Source organism: Carassius carassius, chromosome 17 (genome assembly GCF_963082965.1).
Source record: "Carassius carassius chromosome 17, fCarCar2.1, whole genome shotgun sequence".
In the NCBI taxonomy this organism is placed as follows: Eukaryota; Metazoa; Chordata; class Actinopteri; order Cypriniformes; family Cyprinidae; genus Carassius; species Carassius carassius.
The window spans coordinates 10,010,215-10,034,580 of NC_081771.1; the positions used below are offsets into that span (position 1 = coordinate 10,010,215).

General features: G+C 36.9%; 1 protein-coding gene across 2 annotated transcripts in view; it reads left to right on the forward strand.

The window, feature by feature from the left end:
* The first annotated feature begins 2,011 nt into the window (after window positions 1–2,011).
* Window positions 2,012–24,366, forward strand: part of LOC132161040 (sodium channel protein type 8 subunit alpha-like) — a 55,368-nt gene continuing 33,013 nt past the window's right edge. The window contains exons 1-7 of one of the 2 annotated variants that reach the window (XM_059570817.1): window positions 2,012–2,138; window positions 7,856–8,193; window positions 13,795–13,913; window positions 14,380–14,469; window positions 14,912–15,040; window positions 16,382–16,473; window positions 23,972–24,193. In XM_059570817.1, the coding sequence (XP_059426800.1) occupies window positions 7,912–8,193; window positions 13,795–13,913; window positions 14,380–14,469; window positions 14,912–15,040; window positions 16,382–16,473; window positions 23,972–24,193 (934 nt within the window). In that variant the 5' untranslated portion in view covers window positions 2,012–2,138; window positions 7,856–7,911. Of the gene's footprint in view, window positions 2,139–7,855; window positions 8,194–13,794; window positions 13,914–14,379; window positions 14,470–14,911; window positions 15,041–16,381; window positions 16,474–16,522; window positions 16,783–23,971; window positions 24,194–24,366 lie in introns of those variants that run through there. The other variant, XM_059570816.1, reaches the window with a different exon arrangement.

A 24,366-nucleotide genomic window follows, 5' to 3' on the forward strand; every position in this document is an offset into this window, starting at 1 on the left:
TATCTGTGGTTCTTAGACTCCCACTCAGTGCTATAGAAGTTTACACAACTATGATGACTTTCGCTAGAGAGAAACCCAGAAATGGACATTTTATCTTAATAATGGAGATTTTTGTCTATTGAAAGTTTTCTCAGCTCTAGAGAATTAGTTTCCAACTCAGGTTTAAAATCTCTCTTTATCCTGCTTTTCTACTGTCTATGTAACTGCCCAGTAATAACAACTTTCGTTGCTGGAGCATTTATTTTCTTGAAAACATTATGGAAACATTACTTTTACATGTTCGCTGTACATTCTAAAACAAGTAGTAGGCTAAGATTTAAAAAAATGAATAAAAAATGTTTAAGAAAATCTATCTATCTATCTATCTATCTATCTATCTATCTATCTATCTATCTATCTATCTATCTATCTATCTGATCTATCTGATCTATCTATCTATCTATCTATCTATCTATCTATCTATCTATCTATCTATCTATCTATCTATCTATCTTCTTCTTGACAAATGCAATTATCCCTAAAATCCTCTGTGGTGACTGAGATTAGGAGTTAGGAGTTTCTTACTTGAGATTAGGTTTACAGTAATATCTTTAGACGCTGTAAGCTCCTGTAATACTTGCACGCAACATTATAAAAATATACATCACTAACACATAAAAATTTACTCTTTTATTCATCTGCACTGCAGACAGTGTCATTTGAAGATGCCTCTGTGTCCCATTTGGCTTATGCATAAAGTGGGGCTTCAGCACCAAGGACAGTGACAAAACACATGGCTGGTGGCGCATTGCACAGCAAGGCTTCATCCACTTGAGGCTCATCAGTGAGGACTAGAAAAGATGCTCAGGTGGCCCAGAAGGGGGAGTTGGAGGTAGACTAAAGCTGTTGTTTCCTTTCACTTCCTAACAGGATTAGAGGAAGATTAACTATTGACTGCAACCTTTGAACATGTGCCTACTTCCTCAACCACACTGCTGGAATCAATCCCACAAACAATGCCAGAGTATAATCTTGCACTGACCACTGTACTTAAAATAATGAATTTCATTGGAAAGTCTGCATTTGTCCTCAGCAATAGTTCACCCAAAAATGAACATTTGCTGAAAAAACATCCAAGATATAGGTGAATTTGTTTCTTCATCCGAAAAGATTTTGAGAAATTTAGCATTAAATCACAAGAGAAAGCAACAAGACATGTATTTTGCTGGAAGCAATGGTTTGAAGTTAAAAGTGTCTTAATCATGGCTTTGTCAGATCTCTGTGATGTTTTATCAGATGTTTGAACTGTTGCCTGTTTGCTGCAGAACATTTGTTGGTGAGGTGACTGGTTGAGTGATGCAATGCATTTCGCCAAATCTGTTCTGATGAAGAAGCAAATGTATCTAAATATTGGATGGCCTACATTTTCAGTTTGGGGTTAACTATTTTTTTATGTGACTTTGTGCTTCACAGATATTTTAAAGCATACATAACCTCAAATAACTTTTTGTGGGAACAGGTGTGTATAGCAGAATTATTCCAGACATTATAATGAAGATATTGAAATGTTCTTTGTGTATGCTAAAACTGAAATAGCACCATTTAATTTGAAAGCCAGTACCATATGATGACACCATAAATGACAGCAAATTGTATTCTATATTGTTCATTGTGTGTTCTGAATGAACTTCCAAAATTTGCAATATAGAATTTAATTTTCATTTAAAAAAATTATTAAATTATATATTGGCAAATTTAGAAAGATTTTTATTTTATTTTGATTAAACAGTCCTGATTCGATTAAAAATAATAATAATTTGAGACCGTTAACATTTGTTGGAACAGAAATTAGAAGATTAGATTAATGTTACTGTGAAGTGGTAAAGATAATTAGACTCGGATCACTGTGATTGATATTGCGATTTAGCGCTGTTTCGCTTACGTGGCAGCGTTCTGTCGGTCAGTACGGAAGTCGGAAGTAGGGTACTTGCAGACGCTCCCTAACAATTTGCTGAGAGTCATCAATTATGCAGGCTAGCCGTACGCACTGGGAAGGAAGATAGCGGCAACAATATGGCGACATCCGCAGTTTCTCCTGGGTCTTTTTAAACATCCTTAGGCACGCAAGATCTACATGTATCTCTCTTAATGCGGAAAAAGTAAGTAGACTTTCTCTTGTCTACAGCGCAAGTGTGGTGGTTTTTCAGGTGTTTAAAGCCTGTTCTGAGCGTGTCTCATACCTGGACTCATCTGCCGCAGAGCGGTCTCTCGCGCTCAGCATCTTTCCTGCTCACAGATGTGGATAGGCTTGCTGCAGGAAAACGCCAGTAAACACACCAGTCACTACTAACAGCTATTGTATTGATTAAACAGAGGCTGTGCAAAGGGAAAAAGTCTGACTGAGGTAAATGAGGGTGTTGGCCTGGCGCTGGAAACATAAAATTAGCGTGTGTGTCGAAATGTAGAACATACGCATACCATGGGACAGGCAAGTACGACCGCCGCAAACTTTATTGCATGGGAATATTGTCCGGACAGACTGACGCAAGACGCAAACGCAGTATTCAGCAAGCAGATGTCATTTGTGACAGTGTTTTGTAACGTAACATGTCAAAATCACTAATGTGGCAGTTTTAGTCCCCCTGCGCCTGCATTCCCCCTCCCTGTAAGTCACCCTTGCCATACTTCTTTGGGCTGGTCTTTCTAGAATCGGTGCGTTTACGTTTTTGCCGTTAAAAACGGGGACTACCACCCCCGTTTTCTCATTCACTCCTCCCTGAGGCGTTAGCGGCATGATGCGCCCGACCGTGTGCGCTGTTGCGGGTTAAATCACAGGAAGGACGGTCTGACTGCACGGGTGTGGTGCTGGAGCGGACAGAGTCCCAAATGTTCTTGAAGTGTTCAGATGTGAATGCCATTGAAACCAACAGGATAGAAATCTAGACTTATAATAAAACATCGCAGGCACGACTGTCTGAGACGTCAGTGGTGTTCAGATGTAGATGTTTCACAGATTGATTCGCTGGCTCGTGCCTTCGCGCGAGCTCCGCTCAGATCCACTGCAGTATTTCAGTCAAGAGCGTGGGGCCCACGCGTGTACGTACAGATGCCATAATTACAAACAAACTTGGACGTACTGATCTGTAAATCTCCTTCATATGCGCAAAGCTTGTTAGGAGGAGAAATTGCGTAATACCCGTGAGGGGCTGAAGTATGAACCGGTTTAATATGTTCTTGCTATCGCTCATGCTTTATAACTTATATTTGCTTTGAAATGACGAGGACCGTTTCCTGAATGGGTTGTATGTTAATGTTGGTGTAACAAAACAAGTATTACAAAAGCAAAAGGAGAGATAGTTAAATGTAGTCAAAAACGACATATTTGTGTGTTTATGTGTGTTGAAATCTAAAAACATATAGTCAGATTTTACGGCCTTTATTCTCCACACGGGATAGGCCGGCGAGGTTCGTCCTCGTGACAGCTGTGCATCTCCCCACCCCCCTCGATGTACAGTGCCAGAGAGCTAGCGTTCGCTTTCCATATAATTTCGTTAAAGGCATCAAATACGGGAAAGTCATGTTTCATCGTGGCTTGAGGCAGGATGTGATTTTTTTCACCTAGTCTAGAGGACAAGCGTGAGCTCGCGCTGAGCGGTGCTGAACGGACAGCGCCGCTAAACTCGACGGCATCTAAGACAGCGGACTTGTCTCGGCTTCCTAAAAACATACACTTATTCTTGCTTGATGAAGAATACTTTTGCGATGTCACGGGAACGTACAGATTACCAGAGATGAGAGCACGCAATGACTTTGCTTGAAGGCACGTAAGTAGCCTAACCTATCGAATGGCATCGGTTATTCTGGATTTAACGTGTAGGTGTTTTAACTCGAGGCAATCGAAAAGTGGAGGTCGTACCATTAAACAGCATATTCGTTTTCTATAACCAAAGATGGCAAAACAAGAAAGAAAATGCAGTAGTTTTGTTAAGGTCATTGTGTGTATATATTGTCAGGGCCTGTCTATCTGATGTATCACCTTGAACTGAGGCGTCTCTACAGTATCCCAGGAAGGAGACTTGGAGGTTGGACACAGCAGTGTGTAACTTTAAACGCACGTCATAGTGTTGTTTACTTTGTATTTCTTTTGTCTAAAAAAAAAAAAAAAACTAATGTGTCTATGGCAAGCTGGTTTAACAAACATTCATTAAAATTAACCACTAAACCACTAATACGTTTTTTTAAAAACATATTTTAAATAACGAGTAAGCAATCCAATAAAGACGAGTATCTTTTTTTTTTTTTTTAATTGGGTATTGACTTCGTTATATAAGTATTCAGTTTATTGTTTCTAGTAAGTTCAAGTGCTAGTAATTAAAGCAATACATAATTGTCACTAATGTAATAAACAACTAGTGTTGAATGAAAAAGTTATAAATAAAACAAATTATATTGGAGTACATTTTACAAGAGTACTATTTCCGTCTTTTACTTAAAACTTTTATGTTTAATTAAATGCTACTTGCTTTTTCTTAGTAATTATTTGTAATATGTACTATCAGTTTCTGAGTGAAATAGTTTCAAAGCCATTTTATATATAATGAATAGTGAATAATGAAAAATATGAATACTATTCACAATTGGATTGCTTAATCCACTTATATTATTACTTAATAATTGCTTAATAAGTAATTCAAAATAGATTATATCTAAATAATGCCAGAATTCATGAATAAATGTTAATAGTCCTTGCTATAATAGATTTGCTGTAGATCAGGAAGCCTTTTAATGGTGATAAAGTCACCCATCACATTGAGCAGTTCTAGTAAAACTGGATCAAGTACAAGCAGTGATTTGAAAACATGTTTATTGAAAGTGAATACTTGTTTTCTGTACTAAAAAGTAAAGAAATTAGTACTTATGTTTACTGAACAAGTACTAACTCATTACTGATGGAATGTAAACTATAAGACTGCTTTATAGTAAACAACAAAAAAATGCTAGTTTAATGTTTTAAATGTTAAAATGACTTGCCATAGGTCGATCAGAAGCTTTCTGTTTTAATGGTGGTAAAGTCGCCCATCATAAAGAGTGTCACGTGACCGTGGGCACTTCACTATTGATTTTGTCGGTGCTGACTTAACTGAATCCATTTTGGTGTATAAATAATTAACAGACTGTGTCATTAAGGATATGGAGAACAGGGATTCAGTATTGGACATTATATAAAACAATCCTGCAAAAAGACAAGTGAAAGAGAATCGTTAGTGTTGGCTGTTAGGTTTAATATTTTTGAAAGTGAATGTGAAAGTATGTGATGTCTGTATGACACATCATATTGCACTTACATGAGTTAAGATATGTGGATGTGGAGATGATGGTCTGAAAACATGCAGTTTCAGTAATTAGTTGAAGAGAGCATCATGTCATCAATGGTTATGTGTGCTCATACAAAGTGCTTATGTGCTCATATTCTTTTCTTGTTTTTGCTTGTCTAATTAGTTTGGTACTAGAAAAGGACACATTTTACATTGATCACTGGGCCATGAATGCAAGTCAGCTCTGCAATAGAAAATGTTTGTAAAGGGACATTCTGGAAAAGGAAAAGCCCAGTTTAGTGGAGCCTGAGGGACTAAGCTGGGACTAACTCCGCAACACACACCTGGAACACAGGAGAGGGTACTAATGCCATTTAGAGTTTTTCCGTCACATTCGTTATAAATCTTTAATGGGATAGTTCTTCACAGACAAAACTCTATAGGGGAAGTTAATTTGTTAACTCGTTGTACATCAAATGTAGTGTGTAAATTCTACAAATTGTCATGAGTGCAAGAGTGACATGCTGCTTTATGTGAGTATATATTAGGGATATGCCGGTATCAAATTTTCCTGTTGCGATTAATTGCTCATGCTTTTATCACGGTAAACGGTATTATCACGGTATTGCAATTTAGTTTTACTTTAGTGCTCATAATACAGTATAACAGGTTAAAAAACTTTTTTTCTTATAACAAAAATAACTGAACATTTAAATACAATAAAGCAATACAGAAAAATAAAGATAAAAGTTTTGCACTGATTAAAGTGCAAAAGAACTATAAAGACCCATAGGTATAACTTTACGGTGAGATTCTCTTTAGTTCACCATTAACATTCACAATGAGCAATAGCTACATTTGCTACAGAAGTTATTAATCTTTGTTAAAAAATAAGTTTTAGTTCATATTAGCTCATTAAATAATACAGTTGCGACTTTAGATTTTATCAACGTGTTATTAAATATTGGAATACCTAAGATGAATGAATGTTCAGAATAATTTTTTGATTGGCAGCTTATGTTAACTAATGAATTAATGTTAAAAATGAAGCCCTAATGTAAAATGTAAATTAACAATAAAAAAATCAAAACAGTTTCAAACAATTTCTATGTCATGTTGTAGTCCAGATTAAAATAGCCTATTAAGACTTAATACTTAAGTAATTGGCATTGTGATGAACATCATAGCAAATACACAAATCTGATTGGCTATTTAAAATGATTAAATATGTTTTAGCAAGTAGGGCAGCTGGTTTATTTGCGGTGTTTCAAGGGTAAGGACTGCATTTTCTGCAGTTTAGCGCCATCTGCTGTCAGAGAGTGAATGTGCTTTCATTCAGCTAGTCCCTCACGTGTTCCTCAATGTGCTTCTCTTACGTGCTTGTTTACATCAGAGCGCACAGAGTCAGATCAAGCAGCATACAGCGGTGTTGTGCATTTTGACCAGTTGATGGGAATAGTATTCTTAAAATGCATTCCAAATTCTGAATAATTTGTAATATATAATTATTCACGGTATTTAGAAGTGCCCACGATAAGAATATTGTGCATATTCATTACTGTGATATATCGCATTACCGAATACCGGCACAAGTGTATACACACACACACACACACACACACACATACACACACACACAGATTTAGGAATTGAAACACTTTGGACAGAGTTCATCTCAAAATGGCCAAATATTGGCTGACTAATCAGTCTGGTCAATACATCAGGTCTGACACTTCAAACATAAATAGCAAAGGGGCACTGTTAAATTGGTTGTACTGTCCTATAGTGTCTTTATAACAGTCTTTATTGACAGACACATAATGTGTTGTTTTTTTCAGTATTATTTAGGTCAAGCGATATAATAAGCATAGTGTGTTTAATGTATAAACTCAGTATTAAATGAATGAAGTGGAGAGTTTGTGATTTGTGATTCACGAACACTTGATTAAATGTAGTGATTTCATTCTGAACAATGGTATTACATAATAAATCCGGAAGAGACAGACTGAATATTTCTGAATTGATTGAATGTTTAATATGATGTTTTTGGAATGGGTTTGATGACATCATGGGCTGGAATATTAGTTAGTATAATCCAGGCCATCACAGAAGGTTGAAAAGGGCAGTAATGCAGTTATGACCTTACCCTCTAATGTACATTCTCTCTGTCTCTCTCGCTCTCTTTCATGCACACACACGTACAGGTTGAGGTTCCAGTGCTGCAGCACATTTGGTATTATTCTGCTTGGTCATCTTCTTCTTAATGGACATAATGAATGTGTGTGTGTGTGTGTGTTTGAGTGTAAGAGTGAGAAAAAGAGCAACAGGGAGAGCTGCAAAAGAGGATGAACAATAACAGAGGCCACTGAAATCAATGGATAGTTTGCAAATACACACACATGCAAATATGCTTGTAAAGTAGAAATGTTTTATGTTTGTTTTGTTTGTCTGTAATTATTTGCTTAAACGTCATTTTGAAATTTAATTTCTGTTCTTTTTCTTTCCTCATTGTTCTCTTTCGGGATCTGTCCGGGTACCTCCCTCTCCCCTCCTTTTCCTAGAGCTAGCTGTCCTGACTGGCTTCTAAATAAAGAGGACTCTGCTGCAGGATGACAATATGGCTGCGCAGCTGCTTGCACCTCCAGGCCCCGATAGCTTCAAGAGGTTTACCCCAGAATCTTTGGCCAACATCGAGGCGCGCATCGCTGAGGAGCAGAAAAAGAAGCCTGTTAAGCCCAGATCTGATAGCAGTCACCGTGATGACGATGATGACAACAAACCGAAGCCCAACACTGACTTGGAAGCAGGGAAGAGCGTGCCCTTTATTTACGGGGACGTTCCTTCTAACATGTTGGCTGTGCCCCTGGAGGACTTGGACCCCTTCTATTTGAACAAAAAAGTGAGTGAGCTTTGAGTCCATATCATCCCTGATAGGATTCATCTTCCATACAGGTGAAATATAGTTTTCCTCACTAAGATGAATTAAGAAGTGTTCTGAATGCTTCGCTCTTCAGCTTCTGGGAGAGCTGGAGGAAAGAGAGAGTGGTGGAAAGGTTTGGAAAGGTGCAGAGAGGATCGAAGTTGGTGAATCAAACTTGCTAACTTATTCCTTTGTTTGGATGGATGAACAGATTATATGATATAGTAACAAATGAGTATAAGGCTTTGCCATAACGGTATGGTTACTAAAGATCTTTGTTGAGATTAAAATGACAACAATTTTGTGTATTTTGGGTTTAAATGCTTGTAAAGTTAATATTCACCCAAAAGTGAACATTCTTCCCTTATTTATTCACCCTCAAGCTGTTCCAAACCTGTATGAGTTTCTTTCTTCTGCTGAAAATGAAAGAAGATATTTAAGAATGAGGGTGACCAAACAGTAGTTGGTCCCCATTAACTTCCATAGTACAGTGGTAGAAAATGCTTTGGATGTCAGTGGGTTTATCGTAGTCACAATATCTTCTTTTATGTTCAACAGAGGAAAGAAACTCATACAGGTTTGGAACAACTTGCGGGTGAGCGATAATGACAGAATTTTCCTTTTTGGGTGAACTGTCCCTTTCAAATCATAAAAATATAAATCATAGAAGTCAACCACATATAATTGATAGTGTTTGTTTGCTTGCTACAGTGTAATTAAAATGTCAAAATGTTTAATTTTAACAAACCCAAACTTCTGAGCAATGGATATATAAAAGGAATATACTATATGTATTATTTAGAATATAATTATATAAAAGGAAAAGGTCTTTCTGATTTTGTCCAACCTTATTTGTAATGTGGCTTTTTTCCAGAGGCTTTTTAAATGCCCTTCAGACTCAGTGTCATTCTTGTATATATATATATATATATATACAGTCGTGGACAAAAATATTGGCCCCCTTGGTAAATATGATCAAAGAAGGCTGTGAAAATTGATCTGCATTGTTAATTCTTTTGATCTAAAAAATTCACAAAAATGTATCCTTTCATTGGATAAGACGACTTTAAAATGGGGGAAATATCATTATGAAATAAAAGTTTTTCTCAATTACTCATTGGCCACAATTAACAGCCCCCTTTTATTCAATACTTTTTGAAACCTCCATTTGCCAGTTTAACAGGTCTGTTAAACTGGCAAATGGAGGTTTCAAAAAGTATTTTTGCCTGAAGAGGTTAGAGAACACCTGACAAGAGATCAGAGACCATTCCTTCATCCAGAATCACTCCAGACCCTTTAGATTCCCAGCTCCATGTTGGTGCTTCTCCTCTTCAGTTCTCGACACTCATTGTCTATAGGGTTCAGGTCAGAGGACTGGAATGGCTATAGCAGAAGCTTGGTTTTGTGCTCAGTGACCCATTTCTGTGTTGTTTTTTAGGTTTGTGTTTGGATTATTGTACGGTTGGAAGATCCAAACATGGCCCATTATAAGATTTCTAACAGAGTCAGTCACTTACAGATTTTTTATCTGTTGGTATTTGATAGAATCAAAGATGCCATGTATCTAAACAAGATGTCCAGGACCTCCAGCAGAAATATAGGCCCACAACATCACAAATACAGCAATATATTTCATTGTACACATGGGGTACTTTTTTTCTCTGTGTTCACCAAACCCATCTTGAGTGTTTGCTGCTAAAAAGCTCATTTTTAGTTTCATCTGACTAGAAGCCAGTCCCATTTGAAGTTCCAGTCGTGTCTGATAAATTAATATGCTGGAGTTTGTTTTGGGATGAGCTAGGATAATTTTTCTTGAAACCCTCTTAAACAACATGTGGTGATGTAGGTGCTGTTTGACAATATTTTAAAAGGTTTTATGAACCCGACACTCAACTGTTTTCTGCAATTCTCCAGCTGTGGTCCTTGGAGAGTCTTTAGCCACTCAAACTGACCTCCTCACCATGCATTAGGACGATATAGACACACGTCCTCTTCCAGGCAGATTCGTAATATTTTATGTTGATTGGAAATTCTTAATTATTGCCCTGATGGTGGAAATGGGATTTTTCTCTGCTCTAGCACTTTTCTTAATGCCACTTCACCAATTTGTGAAGCTCAGTTATCTTTTGCTGCACATCAGAAATATATTCTTTGGTTTTTCTAATTGTGATATTTCTGTGAAACAGGCAGCCATGGCTGGATAATTTCATGTTCATAATCACGCTGGAGTGCTCAAAATTGTGTATAGGAATGGGAATATACTTCAGAGATATTTTACTCATAAGAATTTCTAGGGGGGCCAATAATTGTGTCCAACGAGTATTTGAGAACGACCATTATTTCATAATGGTATCCCCCCCGTATTAAATTCTTATCCAATGAAAGGATACATTTTTGTTAATTTTTTTAATAAAACATCAAAAGGATTAACAAAGCAGATGAATTTTCACATCCTTCATTGATCATATTTACCAAGGGGGCCAATATTTTTGGCCACAACTGTATATGGGTAAAGGAGCGGTGCACCCACATCAGTTCCTCCTTGTTGGTACACTAGAGGTATGTGTTACATAACCGAGCACAGTGTGGCATGTGTTATTCAGTGGGAGTTGAGGAGATATTTTTGAGAGAAATTAGTAGAGGAAACAGAATATTGGTCTTGTCTGTGGTTTTATCATTTGTCGCACACATTACCATATCCACCTCGCATTACCAGAAATAACGTGCATTGCTGCCAGCGCGTCCCATCCAACATATTACAGCTCCTTTCCGGCCCTCCCTCCTCCTCTCCCTCTTGGAAAGTGGTATGTTTTGTTATAACTGCAGCAGCTGTGGTAGAGTCATGCGTTGTGGGGAAGGGTTAAAGGGAATAAAAAGAGAAAAGGAATGCAGAATTGCAGTTTTTCTGGTCCCTTGGTAAAAGAGCCAGTCAGGATGTCAGGAAGCCCTGTAGTCACATGTGTTTGTTTGCATGTGATTGTGAGATATGGGATGCAGTATGTGAGGGCTTGACATCTGGAGAGAGTTGTTAAAAAAAAGTTCAGGTCTGATACTGTAGATTTACTTTAATGGATGATTTGTGACTGTGATCAGCGAGTATGTTTTGTTCATGATTTATGAATTAATTAGTAGGTAAATAAATTGATGGTTTATTATTTTAAGTGATTCAAAGTAATTATATTGTTTTATTTTCTAAATTATTAAATACATTAATGCATAGTTTATTGTTATGGGTCACTATAATTTGTATTTTCACTATAATTCACAAACTTTGTCTCTATGTTATTAATCAATGTTATTATGAATTGTTTATTTTTATCAATAATTATATTTTGTTTAAACAATATTTTATATCTATATTACTTTTCTGTTTTGATCTCATTAGTAGATATATTAATGGATGGTGAATGGATTTTGTATGTACCATATTTTATAATTATATTATTATAACTCCTATGGCTTTATGTAGCAATACTGAAAATATTTTCAGTCATGTCATTAGAACTTTATTCACTCTCTAAAAGATAGACTGATAGATGCATCTTAGCGCATTGTGAAAGTTGTAAAAAAAGACTGAGAAGTGTTGGTTAGCGGTTGGATGGGGTGTTGGTGATTTAAGGCCTTACGGTAAATGCACTCAGTGATGTCTAGTAGATCGGATGTACTTGGAGTTAAGTGCAACATTGATGCTATATCCAGTTTTTCCACTATTGAACCCCCAATACTAACACACTTCTCCCTCCTTCCCTCATCCTCCTTCCCCGCAGCAGATCCCTTAGCTCTGTCCACATCTTCATGTCTCTCTGGCTCTCTTCTCTGTAGATAATGAAATTTTCAGTAGCTTTGCAGCATATCACTTGTGCTGTCACAAGGAAAGAGCAATAGGCTGCATTGTGTGTGTGCAGGTGTTGACATAAGGCTGTTATCACATGTACATGACCATTAAGCGCCATGTTTTTGTAGCAGGTTTTAGTTCTGCTCATATGCAAAATCGCATAACTTTTATATACACAAGAGTTACAGTTGAAACTATGCTTGTGTTATGATCATTGATCGTTGATTAACACTCATCGATATTAAGATTCAGAGAAGAGTAGAATGATTTTTAGGCCAGGATACTGACAGTTGCAGCTATGTCCTCGGCAAAGTGTAGCATTGTGAGAGTGGGAGCTCCTGCCAGCGGAGGAAGCCCACAGTCTGTCGCAGTGTGGGTGTGTATGTGTGTGTGAGAGAGACTCGGGGGAAACCAGTGCTCAGTATTCAGTAACACGTGGAGCCTTTTGGGCGGTTCACAGCTTTTGCTAGTGCTTTGGGATTCTGTGCTTCAAAATGACAGCTGTCTTCAAACAGAAGACACAGTGATTTCTGACTGACACATGGTGTCTTTTAATTTATGATTTTGTTAAGTGTGTTGTAGTATTTGACATGATTAAATACACAGACAGACAGACAAATGCAGTGAAAAAGGAGCTAGGGGATGGAGAAACAGAGAGAGATTTTTTTGTCCTCCTTCAGACAGCTGTCTATTTTTAATCTAATTAGATTGCAGGAAGAATCTCATCCACTCCTCTCTGTGGTGTTTTATTGGGTGTGTGTGTGTGTAAGTAAAGCAATGTAAAGTATTCTATGTGTTTAAAGAAATATTGACTTATTCAGTTTTTTTTGTATTGTTTTCCAGTAAAACTCTAAAAATGCTTAAAACAAAAGAAATATATTAGGGCTAGAAAGGATAAAAAATTTATTTTTTATAAAAGGTCTCAAATATAGATTTTTTATGTACCCCAGTGGCAAATAAAAAATAAATGTAACTAAAAAAAATATAATACTAACATTAAAAAACAATAATAAAGCAAGTAAGAAAAAATATTCACCAAAGGGATAAGAAAAATAAGGAAATAGGGAATGATTGAAAATATGTATAAAAGCACAATTTTACTTCTTTGACATGAAGTCTGTATATGTGTGTAAACTTAGATTCATGTGGTTTCTATGATGAGTATGTGAATGAAGATTTCAATTTTTTTTAATACATTATGCAGGATCAAAGCAGTTTTGCAGGGCTTTTGACCCACCTTCCTTCCTTCCTTTCTTCCTTCCCTCCCCCTCCCTCTCACTTTTCCCTGTCCCACACACACTATCTGGAGTCAGCACTTCTGCATCTGATGGATCGCAGTGTTAGTGGTTAGCATTAGCGTTAGTATTACATTCTGAGTTCCTGTAAGAGGTCCATATCTTTGCCAGAGCTCACTGCAGTTGTCTTAGCTCCATTTGCGCAAATATATCCATAGATGGGTTTTAATAGGCTTGATTTAGAAATAGCCTTTTTTTATTTATTAATTTTTTTAATGAAAAACTTATATGGGTATATTTGAATATTGTATACAGTTTGTAAATTTATGTTGAATGTGGCTGTCATTTTTGGATAAAGACAAAGTTCTTGTCATGTTAACCTTTCAATTATGTTGTTTATTGACATTTCTCAACTTATTTTTTGGGAATGTGTGGACTCGCTCACCATGCACCCTGACATATGTAACTAATATCTCTCCTTCTTTCTTCTTTTCCTCTTTTTCTCTTCAGACCTTTATAGTGCTTAACAAAGGAAAAACTATCTTCCGTTTCAGTGCCACGCCCTCGTTATATATCATTAGTCCTTTTAGCCTATTCAGGCTAATAGCAATTAAAATTTTGATACACTCATATCCTTTTCAGTGCTCCAAACATTGTTCGTTTTATTAATAACTGTTCTTGTTTCTAATCTGTGCTTAATCTATCTGTCTGAAATCTGACAACAATGCTTTGTTAAATTTATAGGTTTTATCAAATTTATTACTGACAAATTACCAGTTGCACCCTATAATCTGTATCACAATACATCGTTTAAGCATTTTAATTAAATGTTTTGATAATAAAGAGAGTTCTGAACTAAAGCTTGTTGTGCTGTGACACAGACAGTGATTAAAAGGCAATTATTCATATCAGGCTAACAACATACTTCCTTATGAAAAATAGCTAATGCTTATGTCCTCATCCAACAACTGATGTGTGACCCCAGAATTTACCACATCATTTTATGAAATTGTTTCATTGTTATTTTTCATTATAGTTTTGATATCTGATCAATATTTATGAGATTACCACAGAATTTCCTTAACTACTTCTTACACTTTTTAGCATGATCATCATGTGTACAATTTTGACAAATTGTGTCTTCATGACATTCAGCAATCCTCCAGAATGGTCCAAACAAGTAGAGTAAGTATTCTATTCCATTCTATTCCAGAATTCTAGTCTAGTCTTGTCTAAGCAGATGTTCTTCATGCAGCAGCATAGCAAAAAGGGATAGAGAAATTGCTGGGTCTATTTTAGGGGTAACTAGGATTAATGGAGTTTCATTGGAGTCCTTGAAAAACTTAGTGAGCAACATTTTAGGACATCATCTTAATTATGCTGCCTCCTTAGACATTATGGTTAAATTCTAAGGCAGCGTCACATGTATCTTCTCTGCTGTAGCTGGTCCCATAATGCAAAATAAATAAAAAGAATATGGTGGGGGAGGGCGAGATAAATATTAATTATAAACAAACCATTCATTTAACTGAATAATGAAAAGTATCAATTTTTTGCTAGTGTGACAGCATACAGCAAATTCCAAGCATTCGCTTACCTATATGCATTCTTTTTTGAACTCTGTTAGATACACCTTCACAGGAATCTACACTTTTGAGTCACTCACAAAGATTGTGGCTCGAGGCTTCTGTATAGACGGCTTCACCTTCCTCAGAGACCCATGGAACTGGCTGGATTTCATGGTCATCTCTATGGCGTAAGTATAATCCTGTTTTATTTCAAACATTAATTAAACATTTTGATAATGTTGTCTTCAAAATATGTTTTTGCATGCAGTATTTACAGGTGTGTAACTCTTGTGTGCAGCATTGACTTTTAGGCTATAGAGAGGAGCTTCAGTTGGTCCCAACTAAGGACTGGAAAAATATATAGTGATATTATTTAGGAAAATTCTTAAATAATATCAAATGAAAATTCATTTGCACCCAGATTGAGTCAAGCTTCTCCACTAATTAGAGGGCAAGACCTACTTAAAGCCTAAAAGTTTTCCAGAACATGCAAGTTATTTGCACAGTAAATATCTGAGAACAGTCTAAAACTAAAACCTTTATTTAGGTCATAGACCATTGACTTTTGAGCCTTGATGTCATGCCTGCACAAAAGAGTGTGTGTCTGCAACCGTTAGAGAGACAGAGGCTCTTGTTCTGCCTCTCATAGGTGGTGGATGGGAGTTCAGTACTCAAAGATGACAATGCTTGTGCCTGTACTTCTGTGTATGTGTGTGTACATATAAATCATAGCTCTCTTTTTAATCTGTCCATCACTTCATTTCTCTCCCTATCTGCATTCATTCATTCCTCTGGCGGGTAGCCATTTTCTTCTTACAAAAGACAACCCTTGCCCCTAAAAGCAAAATGTTCAATTTAGAAATATGGTGAAAAAATGTCAAAACTAGAAGAAACAAGCTCTTAACCCTTTGGAAAGTGTATTAAATGTTTGTCATGAATTTTGTATGACATTTTGTGAGAATCGGTTCATATCTGATTGCTTTTTATTTCCAGTCAGTCTCTATATAGAGAGTATCTGTGATACATAGTAGGTTGCCACAGAAAATGATTTCAACTTCAGTTTGTAAAATCAAAAGAAAAGAGTATACTAATGCTATTATTAGTCTATGGGGCAAGGCATTATACTGGAATACGTGCCACAAGATTCAAATCCTTACGCTGGGATCCCATCATGTTGGAATTACTGTAATTACGAGATAGCAACTCTCAAGATTTTAATTTGAGCTATTCACATGCTCTTCTTGAGAAATAAATAGTTTCTAAGGCTCATAATGCCATGGATCCATGTGTGCGGTGGCAAATAATTAAATTTTTTTTACCAGTCTTAAATTTGTAATTACAGTAATGCTGTGTAACTTAGAACCTGGAGCATTGTTTTTATGGGATGCATATATTTTTACAACTAATTCTTCCTGTGAGCCATCTTCCCTCACTGCTTTGTCATCCTGTATCTCTTCTCCTTTCCGGTCTCTCACTCTCCTCTCTCTCTCTCTCTCTCTCTGGTAACTATGTTGCGATCCATTCTGCAGGTATATTACAGAGTTTGTAAACCTAGGCAATGTGTCAGCTCTGCGCACATTCAGGGTACTGAGGGCTTTGAAAACTGTTGCTGTGATCCCAGGTAAGTCCAGCATCCATCAGGGCCAACAGAGGGCGCCGCTCGCTGTCTCTTTTTCACGCTCCTGTCTCTTCCTTCTTCCTCTCTTCGTTTCTCTTTCTCTTCTCCCGTTAGACAGGCTTGGTGGTAGTGGTGTGTCGTACGTGTTGTGGTGTTGTGTGTGTGTGTGTGTATGTTGTGTCATGCCGTTTGTTCTGTGTGTGATCCTCCCTTGTTGCAGATATGTAACAGAGTTTGTGGACCTCGGGAATGTGTCAGCCCTGAGAACCTTCAGGGTTCTACGAGCTCTCAAAACTATTTCTGTCATACCAGGTGAGAATGCATTTAAACACGAAGGCTGAGCTGCTTCCCACGCCGATGCAAACTATTATTATTACCAGTTGTACTATTACTCTTATTATTTCTCTTATTATTGACTTGCTGTACTTCTTCAAGAGGATGCTGCTAAAAGAATACTTTCATTTGTTCGATTTATGTTTTAATACCCAAACGATCAAAAATGGTAGCGATACATTTTTGATAGGCTTTGCAGTCTGCAGTCAAATCATGGAAAAAAACACATGCCTTCCAGAAATATGAGAGTTAAATATTTTTACTGAATAAAAACTGCATTTGTCAACAGACGTGCATTGTAAATGGCAGTTGTTTTGACAATAAAATGCTAAACTTAGCACAAAAGTTGTGTTGTGTAACATGGTCACTAGTTTAGGTGGGTTAACAGCTGGTGAGGACCTGACTGAGTTAGTATACCAATCTTGGTCAAGGGCCCTTCTTGTCAAAGTTGGTCAAGTGGTTTTATTGCTGATCCAAAATGGCTGACCAGATCAACTTAAGGAACTTGGACCAGTGAATGGAAACCAGGTGCCATGTTTCAAACAACTTTAAGTTGGTTTTAAATTGGTTTTGCAGCTGGGAGAACACATTTCCTAGTGTACCATTTAGTACTCAAGTATAGTACTTGTAAACACAGAATGCAGTTCTTATTATATCCAACCCATGAATAAAAAATATATTTAAAAAAATTAGGATTGCAGCTCTGTGTTCTATATTTGAAATGTCCAGCCTTGTCTTTTCTTTGTTGTGTTGAGTTTAAGTTACAGTATCCTAAGCAGACAAACCTAAAACTCGTAGAAAATAAAAAAAATATTGTATGTGCATAGAAAATTTTTATTTCATACTGTTAAAAAATTGTTTGTCTTTTGATGAACATCTCATCAGAGTTGTTTTAAAGAAGCCGATGTGATGTCATGAAGCAAAGGTTTGTGGGTAGAGTGCTCTCTGAGACTGCCAAGCCTAGTTTGAAACATTTCTGCTGCATGATGCTTTCGAAGACATCTGCTTTTTTAGTTTGTCTTTCTTTTATTCTGTTTTCTTTTTTTTCTTCTACAAGTGGATTTCCTTGAATTTCTGCATCCTTTACACACATAAAGATTTATGTATTTTTTATCTTATTTTTTTTTGTTGTTGTAAAACTACTGTTTTTTTAGCTCCCTCCCTATTCTTATTTCAAAGAACTCGGAGTGGAAAGTAAAACAGAAGCATCAGAAAATTTAAGAACATTTGTGTGTATGTCCGCATTGTAGCAAGGGGACCAAAAAACCAGGAATAGCCAAGTTAACTAGCTAGTTTTCATCTCTGCTGAATTTATGAAACATTCACACAATTGCACCCACCCATATGAAACATGTTTACATTCAGTATTGTCACATTGTATCAATTGTTGTAGACTTCACATGTGAGTATTTCGATTAGAGAATGACTTTTTTATTCACCTGGTTTCTCTCCGCTAAGAGATCCAATGGGATATGAAGACAGGGTTACACATTCTCTAGACATGAACGATTGGTTAAACATGATATTGACACCATGGTGATAAAGCAAAGACGATAATGTTGCTGCCTTCAGCCTTGGCGTTTAAATGACCTGCATGCCCTTCCTCCCCTTGCCTGTCCTCTCTTCTTCCTCTCTCTGTGTTGGCTCTCTTCATACTGTTTGTGTATGGCGCCGCTCTCTTCAGGCAGTGTTCATTTTGCTGATATGTGTTGAATATTGTATGTGTGTTTATCTTTTAAAGAGTCTCTCCAAGGTCCCTACACAAACTGTCCTTAGTGAAGAGCTCATGAGAAAACTGTAAATCTGCATTTTTGAAAATATATTTATTATTAGCATCTACAACATCCAGTTTATTATATTTGCTGCAGGGCCAGCCCGTGGCATAGGCGACATAGCTGCAGGAAAGGTTTTTTTGGGGGGGAAGTGTGCCCTCTTGTGACCATTGTGCCCTTCTACACCCATATATTAAGCACAATTTCTGACAGTTGACATAATGTTTGTACTGATCGATCATCAGACTGATTGAAATAATTTTAGAATAAAATAAAATTGACATCAACGAAAAATAAGATTTGACAACATGTCATGTTGGACTAATTTAAACACTTTCTGCATCATGACCTAGAATACATCATCATAACGCATTAACTATGCATGGCGCATGCAGTTAAAATAGTTTTGCCATTTATGTGCTCTTAAAGTATAATTGCTAAAAAATGAGTGAAACAAAGAAAATTATCAGTGGCAGAACAAATATCAATATAGAGGTAAAAATCACATGTTAAAGAAAGTGTATTAGCCCGTGATATTTATGTAGTATTTTGAAATATTCTTTTTTAGAACATCTTACCTGGCAACTCTGACACCGTGGAATGTTTTTGCTTGAGTTAACTGCTTATTTAATTTGCCTTAATAATTTTTTTTACAATAAATTTAAGCTTCTGTAATGTTGTTTAAATTTCAGTTACATTACTGCTTGCTTTTAATTCACTGGTCTAAATGTCTATAATCTAGCATTCATAAAATGAAATAATTAAATATGTCTGTAATGAATTAAACCTTCGTAATCATCGGGAAGAAGGAGGCGGGAACCGGCGGACAATCAAATGAAACTTTAATAATTCAAAATAAACACAAAACGGACGGCTGATGCGCACAAAATAAAACCAAAACCTAAAATAAAGCCCAGGCCTGGTCCTCTCTCGTCCTTCACTGTCGTCGCTCCAGTTTTATATCCTTCCATCTCCTCCGTGGGCCTCAAGACCGGTGGGTCGAACAGGTGTAGTTCATCTCCAATCACTCCACCGGCCTCGCTCCCATGTCCCTTGGCCCCGCCCCACTCGTCACAATGTCATTTTCCACTGTATGCACAAAATTGCAAATGAAAGCTATGGGTATGCTAATTAGACTAACTAGCTGGCTAACATCTACAAATAAATTACAAAATGTAGCCTTTATTTTGTTGCCTTTGTTGTATAGACGGTTTCAACGGACACAACATAAACAAACGTTACTGCGCATGCGCGCTTTATTGGACCTAACTTAACTTCCGGTAGACTTCCAAATAGAATCAATAACAACAGCCAAGTCCCTCTAGAGTAGATATTTTTTGATAACAAACAAAATATGTTTGCCGCGTGAATCAGGCGGACTTAATGAAAATGCAAATTCATTCTTTGGCAGCAGGAGATGTTTTAAAGCATAGACATAAAGCCCGAGAAATAGAGGTTTCCCCAGTAACAGCTGTAAACAGAGCAGAGCTGGTACGCTCACACGCTGCTTTATCAGGCATATAACACGCAAGTCTTCCTTCAGAAATACAGCGATATAAAAACATCTGTGCCTCGTTTTGATATTTAAACATATAAATGTAAGGAATTATTATTATTAAACGTGCAGTACGTAACGTTACTCATGTTTATTCAGCGAAGCCTTTTTGAAAATTGATCAGTTTTAAAATTGTGGCGAGTCTCCAAAAATAAATAAATGTATGGGAAACACATCCCGCAGCACAACCACCTGACCCCAACTTCAGTGTACTCATCACCTCATCATTGGCACTGCAGCCAGACCGATATACACAACACAGACCGGAAGTTAACTTAGGTCCAGGCGCGTGCGCCCGATGAAACCGTCTATATGTTAGACTATTTATGGCATTTCATATTGCTCATATTTTTCTTTGTTGTAATAAGTACTTGTCACTGTATACAGTATATGTAACGATCCCAAAAGGCGCATAAGTGACTTTATCCTCCTTGTTCATGCGTCTTCCTCCCACATCAGAGACCTGGGTTCAAGACCCACTCGGAGAATAGCTCATGTCTGGTCTCTTCAATAGTTTATTTGAACAGATACACAAATACCTACAGCACTTCAACATCTCCATTTATTTATTATCATGATTTATTTACTAATTTATGTCAATACTTATCGGTATTTATGTAATGTTATATATTATAGCAAAGATTTGAAAAATCAGCATTGTCAGAATTTTTTAGTTTGTAGGGGTTGGGGGGCGGAAAGCTAAAATCTCTCCTAGGACACCAACAGAGCCTGGGCCGGCCCTGATTTGCTGCCACTTCATTTGAAGGCCCTCCCACACACAAGAAGGAAATATATGTAATATATACAATGATTTTTTTTCTCTCTCAGATGATTTTCCTTATACTTCAATGGAACTTGTTGACTGTCCCACTTAATACGCTGCTACTTGCCACATAAGTACACAACATCACACAAAATATTAATCTGACGTATTACTTCAAGATGACTCGCAGTACCTGCTGGACTCAGTGTCTGTTATCAGTCGTTGCAGTTTTTGTCATAGAATAACAGACTTGTAGATGGGACAGTTGAAGAATCAGAAATTAGTTGCAGGGAGCTTTGTATAAATTAAGCGATGCATGGTTCTGCACTGAGGACGAACAGTGCCTGGTAACATAAAAGCAGATGATGAATCTACTTTAAACGTCACTATAACTATAACAAAGACAAAAATGTCGAAGCATATCTCACCCTCGGATACACCAGTACAACGGTGGGTAATGAAGAGAGACCACGTGTATTAGGTGCCTCAAAATATTAACACAGTCGTTTTACTAAAGCAGCATCTTTGCCTTCAAATGCTCAATCTGCCTCCTATAAATACAGAGCAGCTCAGTGTAAGATGCTGCACTTTAGCTGAAAAATTAATACTTTGTTCTGCTATTGATATGGTTTTAACTCTAATTGATAAAGTAACAGCCAGTAAACTAAAGGCTATTCAATTGCACACAACACTATTGTGAAGCTACAGGAAGATGTAGAGGAACAACTTAATGACTAGATATGAGACAGCCATTTTGCTCTGCAGATGCATGAAGCAACTGACAGTAACAAAGATGGTTTAACGATAATCCATGTCTTGTTTATTGATGCTGATAAATTGAGGGAGGATTTGCTTTTCTGCAAAATTGTAACTGAAAAAGCAAAAGCAAATGAATTGTTCAGAATCATTGACACTTATTTGAAAGAGGCTGATCTGAAATTGGAGGGCTGTGTGATGGGGCTCAGGCAAATTTGGGGAAACGAGGAGAGCTGGATGCACTAGTTGTCAAGGATGTTTTCCCAAATCTGCAGTGGACAAAGTGTATGATGCACTGGGAGGTGCTAGAAACTAAAGAGATGATTGCCAAGCTGAAAGATGTAATGCACATTATTATTGTCACTGGAAACAACAAGAATGGTTTCCACTGTGTGAAAAAAATTATATCTGATCACACAGCATTTTTTCCCCATTTGCTGTTGTGTGGGAAAGTTTTATCCAGGGTTTTTTAGTTGTGGGATGAGATCAGAATCTTCTCAGAGGAAGAGGGAAATGGACTTTCCCTTAAGTTCAACAAATAACAACTTTCTCATGAAACTTGCATTCCTCAGTGACATGTTTCAGAAGCTCAATGAACTATATTTGAACTAAATTCTTGTGAACTAAATCATTCACAATAAAACTGGAAAGAGGGAATGTAGACTTATTTGAGAACTGAAATCATTAATTGAGGTCTAAATCTCCAAAGTAATAAAAAAATAAATAAAAAAACATCTCCAGAGTTATTTCCCAGTGCTAATATGACTGGATTTGAGACCCCATCAGTGGAATACCAGCTGCTGACTTGAGCACAGTTCATTGATGTCAACTCTAATGAGGCTTCAGTTTAAGTCCCATTCATTAGCTGCAATTTGGATTGGAGTGGAAAAGGTCTACCCACTGCTACCCTACAGCCAGAGCACTGGCAGTACTCCTTCATTTTGCCACATCCTAACTATGTGAGATGGTTTTTCTGCAGTTGCCTCAATCAAGACATGTTCATTGATGGCCAGAAACAAGTTTGAAAATCTGTTAAAAGCAGTGAATGCTTATAGTGAATTACACTATAAAAACAAAAATCCTTGTTTAAGGATTAAGTTGTGTTTACTGTGTTATTAAAATGTTTCAAATAAATACAATATGATTTTGCAAGCAAGGTCATGTCTGAGAGTGTCTTTATGTAGGTGCATGTAGGTGGGGTGCTTGAAAACATTTTTCTCTACAAGAGGGGGAACCAGAAGAAAAGCTTGGGAGCCATTGCACTAAAGAAATGGTTGAGCAATATCTAGAGTAGGAACTAGAATTTAATAAAGCCTTGCAGCAATCACCTAGAACCCCTTAGTAATGCACTGGTAACCACCTAGAACTTTAATTTTGTGCTCAAACGTTTAGCAAACAAGTCTTCTCATCCACTACTTCTCTTGGCAGACTAAATAAATTGCATATACTCATAAACATCGACTTGATAACCCCTATCAACAAACTAAACCAGCCTAGGAACAGCTTAGTAATGCCCGAGAAACCAGCTTTCATTGCAACTACACCTTAGCAACCACCTACACCTAAATGCCCCTAGCATTGTGGTGGTGAGTTCTCACATATTTCTCTAGAAAAGTAAAAATTAAGTTTTTCTAACAACTAATGTCAGTTTCTGATTTATTATTTGTAACAATATTTGCAGAAATTGTAGTGGGGGATTCATGAAGACTCAAACATTTCCTACAATTCTCATTTTCTTTATTCTCCAAGTATTTATAAACTGAGATCCTCGTGTTGCTGTTGTTACTATTACAAACTACATATTACACATGATTGACATTTCATTTGTTCCTCCTGATATAATTAAGTGGCATATTCAAATTATAAATCAATGTGGTATGCATAATTCCAAACTTATGGCAAACTGCACATAGTTCTATTCAATGAGATACAGACAGTTTGTGTGCTGTTGTCCTGAGAGGACGGGAGACTCTTTAAGCTGCCTGTTCAGTGTGAATCATGGTTTTATATAAGCAAACTATTATTTATTATGATATGTGTGTGTAAGAAAGTTAAGGAAACCAGTGGTATGATTGCTTGAATGGGTATCTGATTATGGATGTGATACTGAATTAGTTGTTTTTTGTTGCAAAAGTAAATTATTTTCTTTCATCTTTTTTAAAGTAGTGAAATAATATATATATATCATAGCGGAAATTTACATCACAAAGTAAGACATGAAATTGCATGCATCAACAAAGTGTAGAACGTGTGTGTGAACATTATCACTTGTGCTGCACACAGAATATTCCCCGTTGTGTTTGTCTCCTCATTTCCCCACAGGGCTGAAAACCATTGTGGGTGCTCTGATCCAGTCAGTGAAGAAGCTGTCAGATGTGATGATTCTGACTGTGTTCTGCCTGAGTGTATTTGCCCTCATCGGTCTACAGTTGTTCATGGGTAATCTTCGGCAAAAGTGTGTCATCTGGCCATACAATCATACTGAGTCCTACCTGGCCAATGGGAGCAGGGGCTTTGACTTCAATGAATACATCATGGATAAAAGTGAGTAGGCAAAGCTTTGACTATGTAGGGTAGTTTCTAATACAGTTGCATCAAACAGTGCTGTCCTCAGCTTTTTTTTATTTATTGTTATTTTCTCTAAAGTTAGATTTTCTCTACAATTCAGGTTCTCCAAAAAAGTTGTTACACTCTTGAAGACTTTTGGATGATTTTAG